The sequence below is a fragment of the Esox lucius genome, chromosome 23 (genome assembly GCF_011004845.1).
Source record: "Esox lucius isolate fEsoLuc1 chromosome 23, fEsoLuc1.pri, whole genome shotgun sequence".
NCBI classification, from domain to species: Eukaryota; Metazoa; Chordata; class Actinopteri; order Esociformes; family Esocidae; genus Esox; species Esox lucius.
In genome coordinates this window covers 24034012-24050623 of record NC_047591.1, presented here as the reverse complement: position 1 = coordinate 24050623, position 16612 = coordinate 24034012, and the positions used below count along the sequence as shown (strand labels likewise).

The following is a 16612-nucleotide window of genomic DNA, read 5'->3' as shown; positions in this document are numbered from 1 at the left end:
AAAATATTGCTATTTTTTATTCTTAATCTGAACAGCTCTCATTATTATTCAGTACCAGAAGAGTTAAAGAAATTAAATACTGTTTTGGGTGACGAACTTAAGATCACTACTCATTGGCCATTTTACATCAGAGAAAAATCATTATATCCTTGTGATTGTCATAGATCTTTTCTGCACAGAAGACCATTTTGTTAGCAGAAATCTAGGTCAAATTTAGTTTTTAGTTTTTTTACTGACCATTCGTTTCCCTACTTTCCAGGAATTCTCTGAATAATTTTGCTTTGGACAGACTTCCAAAAAACAGCAGTCTTATTTGTTTAACATATTTATTAGAAAGTGCATGTTAGAAAAGGAGGCGCACAGTTCATTATTTATTAGACATAAATAGAAGGCAAATAGACATTCTTGAGCACCCCAATTGGCACCCAATCCACTCTATAGTACACTACTATCAACCAGAGCATAGGCACTGACTCAGTGTGCTGTTGGTGTGTTTAGAACAACTAGGAACTCGGACATCTGACCTCTTCAGCACGTTCAAAACAGGGAGAAAAAGGTGAATGTCCATCCAACTCGAAATCAGGCAGGATCCTTAAGGTCGCTGTTGTCCTGATTTCTCCCAGTCTGAGCACATCAACATTCCTGGGTTCCCAGCAGTCTTCAACACACAATATACACAGTTTCAGATGATGTATTTTCATTTAGAGCTTAGACTTCATCATGGACATCATCTTCTCCATCTTGATAGCGAGGGTCATGTCTCCTTTTATCTTCAGCTTCCCTGACATGAAGGCCATGGTGGGCTTTAGTTCACCTGTGGAAAGCACACAAAGTGGTCCTAATGAATATCAAGACAAAGTGGTAGTAATTGGTAAAACCTCACTTTGCTAATGAGTTCTCTCTGGCTTTCGTCCGGCCGTGATACAGCGTCACAACAAACAAAACTTGTAAGATGTAGAGAAGGGCAGTTGGAAACAGCATAATGACACTTAAGCTAGTGTCACCCTGACAAGCATTTCAATGGAATCGCTGCTTGGGTCACTAACCTGCAAACATCTTGGTGAAGTCAGCACTGTCCATGGCCATGACAACATCAGGTTTGACAGGAGGCTCTCCACAACCTGCACTGCCTGCATCATTTTTCAGATCGATGTACCACACGCCTGCATGTTCACCTGGAACCACGGAAACATAGTGGACAATATCACACTACTGTTGGAACATACAGGTCCAATATCACACTACTGTTAGAAACCAAAGGTCAATACTATGGTGAGTAGTCTGTCAAACATCTGTCAAAAGACTGGAATGTAACTTTCCACTGGTTATTTCGAATTATCAAGAATGTGTGAAGGTGGTGCTTACAGTGGAGAAGGGTTTCTGGTCAAATGTACTGCACTGTGTAGGATGGAGTGAGACATCCACTACAACAAAGAACAATTATCTCTGTGATAAAGTCTAGGTTAGTGCTGAAAATATGTTTCTTACCAGACAGGTCAAACCTGTAGACTCCTCCAGTGGATTTGACCACATCAGGGTTTAGGATTCCCTTGATTATATTGAATGTTTCCGCTATGGGTCCACTGATAGAAGATGTAGTACTGCCTTTACCAGAATCCGGGAGGCCCTTCTGTTCCCCCAGGTTCTGCAACAAACCCTCAGCCTCATCCAGGAAGAAGTCTGGCATTAGTGGATTCCCTGTGAACCCAGAGAGGCAAACCAATACCATCACGTGTGAGTTACACTGGCTTCCTATCTCCCAATGCATTGACTACAAGATCCTCCTACTAACATATAAAGCCCAAAACAATACCACCCCTGCCTACCTCTCAGACCTTCTTCTTCCCTATCAACCTACAGGCTCACTCAGTTCCAGTACTGCAGGCCACCTCATAATCCCCAAGTCCAAGCTCAAAGGCTTTGGTGACAGGCTTTGGCTTTCTCTAGGGTTGCTCCCAGGCTCTGGAACTCTCTCCCCAAAACCATCCGTGACTCTGAGACTATCCCCATCTTCCCGCAGCGCCTCAAGACTCATCTGTTCAAAAGCACCTACTCCTAGCCATCCCCAATCCCACTCTCTCAATTTTCTTTGTTTTCTCAGTTTTTTGTTTGTTTGTTTCTGTTCCATGTTCATTTTGTACAGTGTCCTTGAAAAGCGCCATATAAATATCATGTATTATTAATATTATCCCCCAGGGTTCCCAAATGTACTAACCGTTGTTCCAGTGACATACATTCTTTTATTTAATCGGCTGGCAGCAAAACAATCCTACAGCAGTATTTTAATATCCCACTAGGAGTGATTCAATTACTTTGGTAATCCTGGGTCAAGTCTCAAAACCCGCCCCACATCTTGCCTGTGATGTAGAATCCAATGCGAAGTCTTGTATCGCCGTTGAGACATAAAGAACGTACCAGGCGCTATAGCGTAGACGTCAAAGTCTTTAATGCCCTCCTTTCTCAGGATGTCCTCGTCGATGACGAAGTTGCCGGTGTAGCTGGGAGGCTTACTGAAGATGGCGTAAGCCGCGTCAGACATGATGTCAACGTTACGACAACGCTTACCAACGTCCATGCCGCCCAGCATGTCCATAGCGGCCGTGTGGATGGCTGGAGGAGAGGAGACATCATTTGACTGTCGGAATTTCAGAAATACATGACTTTTGTAAAATGCGGGCCTCCTGTTTTTAAATTCAAAGTTAAACGGAGGTAATTAACCTGTCTTGGGCCACAAGGCGTTGACGGCGATAGACCCTCGGAACTCTTCAGCCATGCCCAGAACACACATGGACATGCCATACTTGGCCATCGTGTACGCTGGCAGATCGAAACACAAGTCACAAACTGTGGTTCACAACGACGCCTCCTTTCATCTCAAGTGTACACTCGTTCACTTGAGACGTGGTAGGATAAATGGGATGATGAAGTACTTCTTACCAGTGTGGTTCTTGAACCAGATAGGGTTGAGGTTGAGTGGTGGACTGAGGTTGAGGATGTGAGCACCTTTACTCTTCAACAGATGTGGGATACACAGTTTAGACCTGTTAAAAACAAAACAAAGAAAATGGAAGATTCATCAATGCACTTCAGGACTGGTCAGCAGAAATTATGCTTTTTCCTTTCATATAGGGTTTTACATTGACCCAGTATTACAAAGCAAATAAACTGACTAGAATGCTGCAGTTTACACTGCCACCTGCTGGCATTAAATAGTACTACTTCTTGATCTACAATAGAAATCTCAAAGCTGGTGAATAAATAATTGACTTGATAAGTTAGCATCACTTTATTCTTGTGTGCAAGGTCCATCCAAATTTGACAACCACTTTAATCCAATATACACAAATCCTCCATTTTGAAATACATACAAACCCTCCATGTTGCGACACCAAAGCGAACAAACAATCAGAGGCTAAATCTACTGAACAAAAAAACTGAAACACAAAATGCAACATTTTAAACTATTTCACATACTTAGATTTTCAACTGTATGTGTGTGAGAGGGTGGAATGTTTCCACTTTTATTTCAGCTAGTGCGTTATATTTCGGTTCAGCATGCAGCCATCCTAACGAGCGTGTCACTCAAGTCAGCCATCCTAACGAGCGTGTCACTCACGTCAGCCATCCTAACGAGCGTGTCACTCACGTCAGCCATCCTAACGAGCGTGTCACTCACGTCAGCCATCCTAACGAGCGTGTCACTCACGTCAGCCATCCTAACGAGCGTGTCACTCACGTCAGCCATCCTAACGAGCGTGTCACTCACGTCAGCCATCCTAACGAGCGTGTCACTCACGTCAGCCATCCTAACGAGCGTGTCACTCACGTCAGCCGTCCTAACGAGCGTGTCACTCACGTCAGCCGTCCTAACGAGCGTGTCACTCACGTCAGCCGTCCTAACGAGCGTGTCACTCACGTCAGCCGTCCTAACGAGCGTGTCACTCACGTCAGCCGTCCTAACGAGCGTGTCACTCACGTCAGCCGTCCTAACGAGCGTGTCACTCACGTCAGCCGTCCTAACGAGCGTGTCACTCACGTCAGCCGTCCTAACGAGCGTGTCACTCACGTCAGCCGTCCTAACGAGCGTGTCACTCACGTCAGCCGTCCTAACGAGCGTGTCACTCACGTCAGCCGTCCTAACGAGCGTGTCACTCACGTCAGCCGTCCTAACGAGCGTGTCACTCACGTCAGCCGTCCTAACGAGCGTGTCACTCACGTCAGCCGTCCTAACGAGCGTGTCACTCACGTCAGCCGTCCTAACGAGCGTGTCACTCACGTCAGCCGTCCTAACGAGCGTGTCACTCACGTCAGCCGTCCTAACGAGCGTGTCACTCACGTCAGCCGTCCTAACGAGCGTGTCACTCACGTCAGCCGTCCTAACGAGCGTGTCACTCACGTCAGCCGTCCTAACGAGCGTGTCACTCACGTCAGCCATCCCAACGAGCGTGTCACTCACGTCAGCCGTCCTAACGAGCGTGTCACTCACGTCAGCCGTCCTAACGAGCGTGTCACTCACGTCAGATAGGTCCCTCGGAGGTTAACAGCCAGCATGAGATCCACTGTCTTCATGGGCGTCTCCAGGGTACCATTCAGGTTAATGGCACTGGCGTTGTTGACCAGGATGTCAATGCCTGCAGGGTGGCAGGGCATGTTAAAGGACATTTCGCTCACAAAATAACAATTCTCAGCTGGGTTTTAAGACGTAAAAGATTCCCAAAATGTCAGGATCAACGGTGTAAATCCAGCCGTGTAACTTAATGCTGACGAACTGATAGTGTGAGATGTCTGGTTCAGTCAAACAGGATATATTTACACGTATTGCATTTTACCTCCGAACTTCTGCACAGCAAGTTGCACCGCATCTCCGATCTGCTTCTCATCTCTGACATCTACAATACAAGGCAAGGCTTTGCCTCCCAGTGCCTCGACTACACACACACACACACACACACTTTAATCACCAAGTAAATGTACCAAGAAAATACACAATGTACAGAAGGTTTACATGCAATCATATACATTGGGTGGTGAATATATAATGGGTTATCAGCAATGGGTATTTAATATTCATATTTCTGGAACAAAAGTAAATCAGCTCAGAACTGTTTGTTAAAATTAAGGGGACTAAAGATTGTGTAAGAATAAATGTAGTAAGGTCGGAGGGCGCTTGGTGTGTAAGAGTTGTGTTTTGGGACAATTAAGCCTTATGATAAACAGAGCTTCTATGAAGGAATAAGGCTGCTCACTCTCTTCTGCAGCTGTGTAGATGGTTCCAGGTAGTTTGGGGTGGACTTGTGCAGTTTTAGCAGCTATGACAACGTTTGCTCCATCCCGGGCCGCTTTGAGGGCGATGGCTTTTCCAATGCCTCGACTTGCACCTGTGATGAACAGGGTCTTTCCTGCCAACTTTCTGCAAATGACACAGATACCAAAATATACCACAGAGGATGTGACAATTGCAATAAAATTAAATCCCAGAAGGTCTGGGCAACCGTTCTGGGGAGTGGCATAGACAAGAGAGAAACTCCTGAAGGAGTGAGGAGCAGGTTATGGCTACATTACTAAAAAAAGGTTATGTTTGCCCCCTGTACTATCTATCCACTCATCCCTCCAAGCTCTGATTAATGAATTCATTTTTAATGTTTTCATGGCTAAATAATCGTGAGACCTACATCATGGCGTGCGATAGAGGTCACTCATCGGCTGCTACGCTGCAGTCACCTTTACCCTGCATCCAACACCCTCTTCACACGACATAAATACCAGTGCTGAACTTTCAAAGAATCAAAACGATCTGTCTTTTTGTGTAGAATTAGTATACACAATGCAACGGTTATATGTAAAGGCCCAAAGACAAATTGCAACTCACTCAAACAAAAAAGGATAACTTCTTAACAAAATACATATATGTTTGTACCGGCAGTATAAAGGTCTAGGAAAAACATTTCGCAATGCTACGTACAAGTAACCAGCCATTAATCAACGAAAAACCAAAGGAGACAATGACTTTAACTTTACAGTACTAAGATCATTATTCAAGTTATAATAGGCTAACGTTAGCAGAAGAGAAGCTGACGTTACTCACCCCGTGTTTTGCAGCATTGTAAAACGTCTGCTTTCTCACAATAGATTTTTTTTGTGCAGAGAATCCAAACTGGACGATTCAAATCAGGAGCAAGTCTTGCAAATTAGGAAAATGCAATGCTTCTACCTGCTGGTGACCATTTCATGAAAGCAGCTGGAGTGGCCTTTACCCCAATTCGAGATGTTTAGAGTGAGAGAGCGAAAACAACCAACTCGTTCTGCTTCCGGGGCGTTTCACAAAGATTCACCTATTCAAGACCTCAGCGCATAACACGCGTTGATGTGAAAAGTGCTGAAATACTGGTGCTTCCGGACACTTTGACTGTCCAGTCATCAGTGTAGCATTACATATATATTGAGTTGGATTCGTATCCGTACTCCATGGAGTATGTTCGTTATAGGCAACTCCACTGCAAGCAATTTCAGAAATATTGGGCGAAAAATGCTTTTCAATAGTTACTAATGCTATTGAAACATTATAGTTATGCTTGAAAAGACACGGATTACAGTAATATCTGCAGAAGATGACAGGCTTTAATTTGTAAAGACACTATCACCCCAAAAGAAACACAAATCAAGGTTTCCATCTGCTGGAGATGTGTCATGGTTAAAGTTCCCCTCTTGTATATCCTAAATAAAAAAGTTTCCAAGACAGGATTTCCCAAACTGGCCTAAATTGGCCATATTCAACAAATTAAAGGTTCGATAATTTGTCGAATAACTAACTGAAAGTTGAGGGTTAAAATAACACGTGTAGCTGATTTGGCTGTACATTATTGTGAACCCCTTTTGTTTGCAGAGTTGTAGTTTGTTTTTGGTTCCTTGTTGGAGTCTTGTTCCAGATAGGACCCTTTCCTACCGAAACTAAAATAGTTCTCGATTGAAAATGTGTTTCCTCAAATGGACAGCAGAAGAACTATGTAACAGTTTTGTTGTTGAGTGTAGCATTAAACTAAATGTATATAATTTTCACAACCGCAGCAGTAAATGTGTAACAGACATTTATCCCTAAATCTAACACATACCCTAACCATAATCAAAACTCATGGCTAAAACCTAAGCCTAACCTTAACTCCTAACCCTAAACCTGACCCTAATCCTAACCTAAACCCCAAACACAAAAGTCAGGACTGTTTTATGTTTCTATGTAATGTAGTAATATCAGGACCTTTTGGTAGATTTTTGTCCTGAATAGGTATAGCAATAAATACACATGGTTACACAAACACATGAAAAGATACACACACACACACACACACACATAGGAAAAGAAACACAAACACACTCAAAACACATGAATGAAGAAAGTGAGAGAGGAGCAGAATATCAGGAACTGTGGCTTTCCCTTGTATTAAAGAGGCACTGTCACTGCATGTTTAAACAAGACCCTAGTATTTCCAGTTAGACCTGTGCAACATGTTTCTGCATGCTGTCTTCCTGGGGACTGTGTTGATATCCGCTCACTGTGATGAGGGAGAGAATCCTGATTGACACTGCAGGAAACTCAAGGACATGCACACAGGAAATGCCAGACTCATGGAGAGTCAGAATGCCTGAAGGTAGTTGCCTGACAATGTGCCTGTGTGTTTGTGTGGATGATTGTGTGATCCAGGTCTAACAATATATGGAATCAGACCCAAACACTGCCTGATGAATTGCGATTATAAGCATTTTATACAACATACCTATTTTGGAGTCCCTGAGAACAACTCTGGCCCCTTTACTTTCTCACAAAAGGGAAAAATAGCTTTAATGCACTGGAATTGGTTGAAACGGAATGTTCCTGGTCTGAACACGGACATGTGTGTTAGCGTACGCTCATACTACGAGTTCTGGAGTCTGGTCAGTCTGGCCAGACCTCAGTGATACCTATCAGACCAGACTGATAGTGTCTGCTTCTGATGGTGCTATGGCCAACCTGTGTGTGGTTGGGGAGGCCTCTGTCACCCCTGGTAGCAAATTTCCTCCCACATGACAGCCAATGAGTGGACAGCACAGATTCATAAACATTCTATCGTAAGAGGAAATTGGTTTTAATGTCAATGGTGACGCACTCCCTGGCACTCCAAACGCAGCAGATTCAGTGTGTTGTTTTTGAGGAAGTGGCTTTGAGTGCTACATGGAGCAGGCCTATTTCAGACATTGTATTGAAATACCAACTTGTCATGTCACGCCGATCTGCCTAACATTGATTGATATTTTGGGGCCTAGGCCATATAAATTGATGGACTGTATGTGACCTCCAGAGCTGACTATACATAAGACTGTACATAAAGTTGAAGTGACTAGAGAGAAACCTACTGCTTCTTGGGTGGCTTTGCTGTGTGGAGAAATGCGTGCAATTTCTATCCTTGATTGTCTTTCACTGTGTTTGCCATTTGAATCCCATTTACATTTTTTACTTGATTTGTGGATTCAGATAAATGTTGAAAATATGTGTAAGATCACTTTTTTTTTTACAACCTGTGGTAAAATAATATAAATGCCATGGTTAAAAATTTATTATTTGTTTATTATAACCTGATATGATAAACCAATTTATTCCAGCCACCAAAACTGTGATGTTTTAATTTCACACGTGGCTCTCAGAGGAAAGTTTGCCGATTGTGGCAGATTGATTAAAATGGAGTCTTGGATCAGTGTGATCCATTAACTTGATTAATTAATACCCGCCCTTGAACAAGATTATCCCTGTTCAACGCAGTCCAAGTCTGCAGCAGGCAAGTGGCTAGACTTCAATCTGTCCCAACATGAGAAGCTATCAATCGTTTCTCTTTTTATCTCTCTGACATGGCAAGAACAGATGTATTCTAGCTGTATTTCGATCCAAGCTGCGTGCGCACCGATGGCACTCCGAGTGCGCCGGGTGGTGTGTACATGGATGCACGTCCGTTGTTGAAAGTGACAAAGGTGTGTCTCTTTTGGAGCTGGCTGAGAGAGGCCATTTTGTACAGCGAGCCAGGCGTCTGTACATGTCAGTGTGTTTCTGTGCTTACGTCAGGAACAGGAAGCGTGCCATTGTGCGTATGAGAGAGCGAACATTTTCAGTGTTGGAGGGGCGAGAGCTATAGCCTACCAGAGGCAGTAGTAACACCCAAACCTATTTCTTCACTTTCCTGAGCGTTCACTGTTCCTTCTACACTGTTTCCTCTGTGCAATGGATGGGTATGTTGTTGTTTTCTTTAATTGCCCATTATACACACACACTCGAACGTTTTTACAATAGCAACTCGTACTATTTCACGTAGGCTATAGCTGGTTCGGAATTGTAGTCACTGATAGAAAATGTCAAGAATTGAATGCAGGAGGGGAGGGAGAGCAAACAAGCCCCCCTAGCCGATTAAATCTTACCTATCGGTTCTTTGAAGTGTGTAGACATATTTCATGCTGTTATTGTATTACATTTAAACACTTAATGTCACTGGAAAAACTATAGAATGGAGAGGCAATCCCATATTCAGTGTTTTTATGCGCATGGATGTTTGGTTCTTCATTATCTGAGTTATACTCGAGGAAGTGATAGAAATTGCCCATTTTCTTTCAATTTTACGGCTGCCTAAGCCTTTTTATGTATTTGTTTTTCAAGCATATGTGTCAATACTGTAGATAATATAGTAGGCTAACACGGGGACCGGGAAATGAACGAATCAAGACATTAGATTAAGATATGCTGCCATTTTAAGATATGTAAGGGGCGTTTCTGTCTTGTTCGCGAAAACAACAGAATGCTCTAAAGCATCATTCAGAGTATCATCATAACTTATTCGCATTGTAATGTAGCCTAATCAAAGTCTAGACCTACTTGATGTTCAATATATTTTAAGAAAAAATAGGTGCTATTTTAAATCATTGTTTACAACTCGCGTGCGTGGGAAAAGAACGATGTGGGCGGGGGACTGGTTCGATGAATTTATACAATCTTTTTGCCTCCATTTCCCTCCCTTTTCATATACATATATATATATCTTTTTAAATAACTCAGACTTGATAAGCCCCATAGTCCATCTGTTGGATTGGGTTTGGGCTACAATTTTTAATAAACAAATATCTACATGTATCAACTTAATAACATAGTCATAGTCTATAACGCTGTTGTTGTTGTTGTTGTTGTTTTTCATTTTAGTCTAAGAGCCAACTTGTAATCGTTTACAATAATTGTTCTGTTGGTTTACCAATTTTTACAATGTTTAAGCCACTTATAACTTCGAATGGTCTGTGCCATGCTGCCGGAGTTAGGCTACCTCCCAGAAACAAAAGACAGTGTTCTCGCGGTTTGATTGTTGACCGCTCGGCCCTCTCCCTTTGTGTCCTAATGTAACGTAACAAAAACAAGGTAACAAACTGGAAACAAGTCGGTTATCAGAATTAAACCTCGATTTGGTGGCCTAGTGTCGGCTGTGTAAGGCCGCGAAGAGCCCGACGTGCAACGAGCTGATGAACAAATCTTTGGCTGAGGTGTTGGGTGAGCTTCACCCGGAGGGGATTTCCGTGATTGTACATACATTTGAATGTCTCCATGGCACCCATCAGCGAAAAGGGAGGCTGATTAAATAGCATGAGCAGTGCTTCCTACCTGAAACATTGCAGTCTGTTATTACTTTAAGTCAACTATAATATGAATCAAAAAGTTGTTTATTAAAGTTGTGTGTTTTCTTGTAAACACACTGCTGATACCGGTGTTCAAGTCAACATATTAACACAAAATATTATGAATAATAAATATTTTGCAAATATAGAATCATGCTCTAATAAACACTGTGCAGACTCGTTTTTGCGCAGCTTCTGCCCTGTCTTCACAACCTGTTGATAACCTGACACCTCATCCGGAAATTGAGTTTATTAATCATCCTTAGATCTAGTTTATGATGTTTTCTACACACAACCTACATTGAGTTTATTAATCATCCTTAGATCTAGTTTACAGTGTTTTCTACACACAACCTACATTGAGTTTATTAATCATCCTTAGATCTAGTTTACTGTGTTTTCTACACACAACCTACATTGAGTTTATTAATCATCCTTAGATCTAGTTTACTGTGTTTTCTACACACAACCTACATTGAGTTTATTAATCATCCTTAGATCTAGTTTACAGTGTTTTCTACACACAACCTACATTGAGTTTATTAATCATCCTTAGATCTAGTTTACTGTGTTTTCTACACACAACCTACATTGAGTTTATTAATCATCCGTAGATCTAGTTTACTGTGTTTCCTACACAACCTACCTTACGTGCAAATACAAGTGAAGTGAAATCCCAATGTAATAATGAAATGCAATCCTGTTTAGCACTATAAAGTTATCCAAACAAGCATTTCCGTTTGTTGTTTGGATAACAGGTTTGGCTTTAGAAAAGATGCTTTGATATACATTCACTAGTCCTGTATTATCTCCTGAATACGCTCTCCACTGGGCAACGCATCATAAGAGCATACAGAGGAAATTATCTAGATGGCTTCTGTCAACCGACAGACTTCCTCTCGCTAGCTCCAACTAAACCAGACGTCACATCAAAACCAAACCAGAAGTCACATCATAATGAATAGGATTGCATGATGAGCAGAAGACAATGATGTAGCAGACATCTGATGTTAAAATGCTTATGCTAAACGTGTTGCCGTTCTCCACACGCGCGTTAAGCAGGCTGCCCTCAGTGTGTGGTGACTGAAAGCACACGCCCGTCTGTCTATCCTGTTTCTGAAACTACATGGATATTGATGCTGAAAGTGAAATGGTATGATATCAACATTTACTCACAAAGCGTTATTATACATTCGTAAACACAACATGAGGAGGGCTTAAGCCTTGCCATGGGGGGCTTAACATGTTTCGATATCATTTAAATGCAAGATTTTATTTAATGTGAATATTATTAGGAGCACAGGCCCAGTCCTAACCACCAACTCTCTGGTAAAAACATAGCACATTTGTTAGAGCATGGTACTTTAAACAGCATAGCAGTGAGTTTGTTTCCTGCTAATACAAATATGTAGTAACTCACATTTGTAGCTTATCTCCCTTTTGGATGAAATCATCTGCAAAATGGCTCATAATAAAATGCAGACAAATCAGCAGGCGGCCCTGACTGTGAAATAGCAACCTGTCCCAATGCAGAAACATGGTAACGTGTTTTACTCAGTTAGCTTATTGTAGCAACATAAATGAATGAAAACCTATTGGATTATGACATAATGCATATTATCACAGATCAGGTGAGACTGGGGGCTCAGTAGTGCTTTTGCAAACCACTTGGGAATCCACTCGATGTTAACGGCTTGGATAAAGGAATCGGCTAGGTGACAAGCTTTTACATTACTGTTATTATTTGACTCCTATTCATTGTGTTGTATCGTCAGTCTATGTGGAGGCCACAGGTGCAGACGTCAAGATGAGGCCCTTTCCAGTCTGTTGTCTTTGTCCTTCATACACACTGACTAAGCTGTTTGCTACACCCTGTGAGTGGATTTCATATACTGCATGTAAAACTCTTCATCACTTCAAACTTGTAGCTAGCTACCTTCTTCATAGCTTCCTGGTTTTCTTCTGCATTCCCAAATAGAATCATCTAACACCTGGCTTTCCTTTCTAAGGTGTGAATATATGCAGTGTTGATTGAAACACCACGTTTAGAATTAGAACATTTTGGAGCTGACAGACTTGAAATAAACACAACTTGAACATATTAACTTGTCCTGCCAAGTTAGCTGTACTGTTCAGAGGGAAATGCATGCACTTTCTCCTTGCATTGCATAGCCAAGTGTGGTGTTATTAGGGCCTGGGGGGACGAACACAGGTGAACGTAATCTCAGCTCCTTCACGTCTCACCCCCCCTGTTCTCCATAGGAGATATGTGCGCCCCAAATAACCCCCTGTTCCCTGTATTGTTACCTACTTCTGTAACGATCTACTCCAATACACAGGGAATAGGATGCTGTGAAGAGCATAAAGGACAGGACTTTGTTGCTGCAGGCATTTTAAAGGTTTGCAGATCTTTCGACTAAAACGTTGTTGCACCTTCCTCTGCCATGTAACAGAAACAATGTGGTCTGGGGAGGGGAGTGTCTGAATGGAGGGGGAGGGGAGTGTCTGAATGGAGGGGGAGGGTTATGTCCGGCTGGAGGGGGAGGGGTATGTGGGCAGAAGGTGTGTGTTAAAGGTATCCTAAACTAGAATGTGTAAAAGAAACAACCTGATCCAATATACACCATCCAGTTATCAGTGGGTAATGAAAGCTATTCATTATTACTACTTCATTCATGCATAAAACATTGTGCCTTGTAGATGTAAATGTGATCAGTGATAATATGTGATCAGATATGCTGAATATTTCTGCAGATAAATAAAAAGAAGATAATGCTTTTCTTACAGATAGACGAATCCCAACTTTTAGTACAAAATACTAAATACTACACCTGTCTTGAGATGAATACAGTGATCAGTCCTAAACCTGTCACCAGAGATAAACATTGATGAGTCCTAAATCTGTCACCAGAGATAAACAGTGATGAGTTCTAAATCTGTCACCAGAGATAAACAGTGATGAGTTCTAAACCTGTCACAAGAGATAAACAGTGATGAGTCCTAAATCTGTCACCAGAGATAAACAGTGATGAGTCCTAAACCTGTCACAAGAGATAAACAGTGATGAGTCCTAAACCTGTCACAAGAGATAAACAGTGATGAGTCCTAAATCTGTCACCAGAGATAAACATTGATGAGTCCTAAATCTGTCACCAGAGATAAACAGTGATGAGTCCTAAACCTGTCACAAGAGATAAACAGTGATGAGTCCTAAATCTGTCACCAGAGATAAACAGTGATGAGTCCTAAATCTGTCACCAGAGATAAACAGTGATGAGTTCTAAATCTGTCACCAGAGATAAACAGTGATGAGTCCTAAACCTGTCACAAGAGATAAACAGTGATGAGTCCTAAACCTGTCACAAGAGATAAACAGTGATGAGTCCTAAATCTGTCACCAGAGATAAACAGTGATGAGTTCTAAATCTGTCACCAGAGATAAACAGTGATGAGTCCTAAACCTGTCACAAGAGATAAACAGTGATGAGTCCTAAATCTATCACCATAGATAAACAGAGATGAGTTCTAAATATGTCACCAGGGATAAACAGTGATGAGTCCTAAACCTGTCACCAGAGATAAACAGTGATGAGTCCTAAACCTGTCACCAGAGATAAACAGTGATGAGTCCTAAATCTGTCACCAGAGATAAACAGTGATGAGTCCTAAACCTGTCACAAGAGATAAACAGCGATGAGCTCTAAATCCGTCACCAGAGATAAACAGGGATGAGTCCTAAACCTTTCATGAGAGATGCACTGTAATGAGATCACAGTGTTATATAGGTGTATTTGTATCCAATAATCTAATCTGTGTTTTAAATGTCTTCTCATCAAGCCAAATACCAAGATATTAATAAGATCACACTTCATGTGTGACCCGTCCCGGGTAGGAGGTTACATGTTATATTCAGTTATGGGAGAATATCATGTATTTTATTGAATGTGCATCAATCCCTATTTTAATTTTGAGGAGTGGTTTCTATAATGCTTCAAAATCAAGACTGTAAGTGAAAAATGTGGTTTACTGAAGGTGCATTGGATTGCAAGCTATGTGGCCCCCTAATGTATTGACAATATAACTAACAACCAGTCAGGGCCCATGGCCTAAAGCTGACTGATGTGCATTTAAAGGTTTCTGACTGAGAAAAAAATCCTGTTTTTCATCCATCGTGGTTAAAGCATTACTTTATTTTTCATGTCAATTGCACACAATATTTGACTTCAACTTTTATCTGGAGTGCTCCAAATTACAGGGTGGCAGAGGGCAGCCTCGGTCCGTTCCTGGAGAGCAATTAGGGTTAACTAGACTGCTCAAAGCAGAATTAGCCTTTTTTTCAGCCTGGACATTCAATTTAGGAAACCTTTTGGTTCCTGACTCAGTGCTTTTTCACCACCGGCTTTTTTAGCCTCCCTAGAAATGTTTCGGATAACTTCCTGCACGACAGATGACATGAAATATAGGTCATGTGATTGTTTAGTACCTCCCTTCTACAGTATACCCTGCCCCTCGGTTGAGAGGATAACCCAAAATACCTCGCTCTTGCTTGACAGAGCTCTGTCCCACTGTACCGCAATGGAAAGACAATGACAGCAATGAGAAGTGACTGATGGGGCTTGAGGTCAGTATTAAAGTATGTTTGGTTCAGTATTAAAGGTCAGTATTAAAGTATCAGTATGTTTACTATCGAGGTGGAATTATTGACAGCGGTTTTAGACAGCTGCTGTGACTTCTCTGGTTTATACAGGAAGCTGCTCTGACTGTATCCTGGTTTGTACAGGAAGCTGCTCTGACTGTTTCCTGGTTTGTGCAGGAAGCTGCTGTTTCTGTTTCCTGGTTTGCTCCTGTAACCCTTTTTGGTTGGGCTAGGCAGGAAAGAGAGCTGGAATGTATCTGATCTCACTTTTCGTCCCAAATGCCAGTCTATTTCCTATATAGTGCACTGGTTTTGGCCAGACGTGTGTGGACCCTAGTCTGGAGAAAATGTTAGTGCCCTTTATGGGTAATAGGGGACCATTTGGGATATAGTTTAAGTGACTCAGCTAAACTGCTGTGTGGCGAGACCTCTCTGCTTTAACCCTAGTCAGTCACTACTACCTAATATCTTTTTGCGTAGTCATTCTTGAACAAAGACAATTAATTATAGAAATGCTGCTTGGTCAGTAAACATCTGTGAAATGTTTGTAACAATTATTTTGTATAATCTCTTTTCAGAAAGAGGAAGGGAGGCTTCTGCCCAGCTGTTGGTAGTCATTTCCCTATTTTGTTGTCATCTTTGTGCAAAGATAGCTTTAGCTATAGCTTTAGCATGATCTGTCAAGACCTCTATGTGGATGTCTGGCCAAGGTGGTAACTACTTCAGAAACTGGTGGAAGTTTGTATTTTTAAAACATTTTGTATTTGTTATTATTATTATCACTATAGATATTTCTTTCATTTTACCCACATATTTTCTCTTTGCAATTTTGTGATGCATTATTCGTGATTATGGCCATGGCTTTTTGCAACAACTCCACGGCAGATTGTGGAGAGTGAAAGACCCAGAAGAGTCCTGGACTGCACATCCCTCCAAGCTTTCTGCAACACTGCTCACTCAGTAAGGGCAGGTTTTTGCAGCCCTTATACACTGGAGGAGAGTGCATTCCCCGGCCAATAACCATGACTAAGCCAATAGATTCAACACCTACCACAACAGGTTGTGTAATCAGAGGAGTCAAGGCAACCCCTGGCCCAATGAGGCAGCTGGACAAACTCCTGGCCCAATGACATAGCTTTAAAGACCCCTGGCCCGATGGCGTAGCTTTATAAACCCCTGGCCCAATGATGTAGCTTTAAAGACCCCTGGCCCGATGGCATAACATACAAACCCCCTGGCCCAATTAGGCAGCTGACTTTGGCCACAGTGCCACTCGATGACACCTGGGATTATTTTCTCAAAAAA

The 16612-nt window shown here is 42.0% G+C and overlaps 2 protein-coding genes across 7 annotated transcripts in view; one reads left to right on the top strand and one right to left on the bottom strand.

Moving 5' to 3' along the window:
* Positions 1–309: 309 nt before the first annotated feature.
* hsdl2 (hydroxysteroid dehydrogenase like 2) lies at positions 310–6102 on the bottom strand. The gene is made up of 10 exons (XM_029116892.2): positions 6086–6102; positions 5247–5410; positions 4830–4928; positions 4517–4631; positions 2938–3041; positions 2719–2817; positions 2416–2610; positions 1489–1698; positions 1047–1175; positions 310–814 (listed from the first exon to the last, which is right to left on the bottom strand). The coding sequence occupies exons 1-10, from the start codon at positions 6100–6102 to the stop codon at positions 702–704; spliced, it is 1245 nt and encodes a 414-aa protein (XP_028972725.1). The 3' UTR covers positions 310–701.
* A 2965-nt stretch (positions 6103–9067) lies between these two features.
* Positions 9068–16612, top strand: part of ptbp3 (polypyrimidine tract binding protein 3) — a 43201-nt gene continuing 35656 nt past the window's right edge. For 3 of the 6 annotated variants that reach the window (XM_010887598.5, XM_013140282.4, XM_013140281.4), the window contains exon 1: positions 15270–15292. In XM_010887598.5, coding sequence (XP_010885900.1) covers positions 15281–15292 — 12 coding nt within the window. In that variant the 5' untranslated portion in view covers positions 15270–15280. Of the gene's footprint in view, positions 9250–15224; positions 15293–16612 lie in introns of those variants that run through there. The other 3 variants (XM_013140279.4, XM_013140283.4, XM_013140285.4) reach the window with 3 other exon arrangements.

Excerpts from the sequence above, each read along its gene's own strand:
- hsdl2 (XM_029116892.2), bottom strand. Across the intron at positions 3,042-4,516 it reads CTCCGAGGGACCTATCTGAC|GTCTAAACTGTGTATCCCAC; the intron begins GTGAGTGACACG and ends TGTTTTTAACAG. Across the intron at positions 815-1,046 it reads CTTCACCAAGATGTTTGCAG|GTGAACTAAAGCCCACCATG; the intron begins GTTAGTGACCCA and ends TGCTTTCCACAG.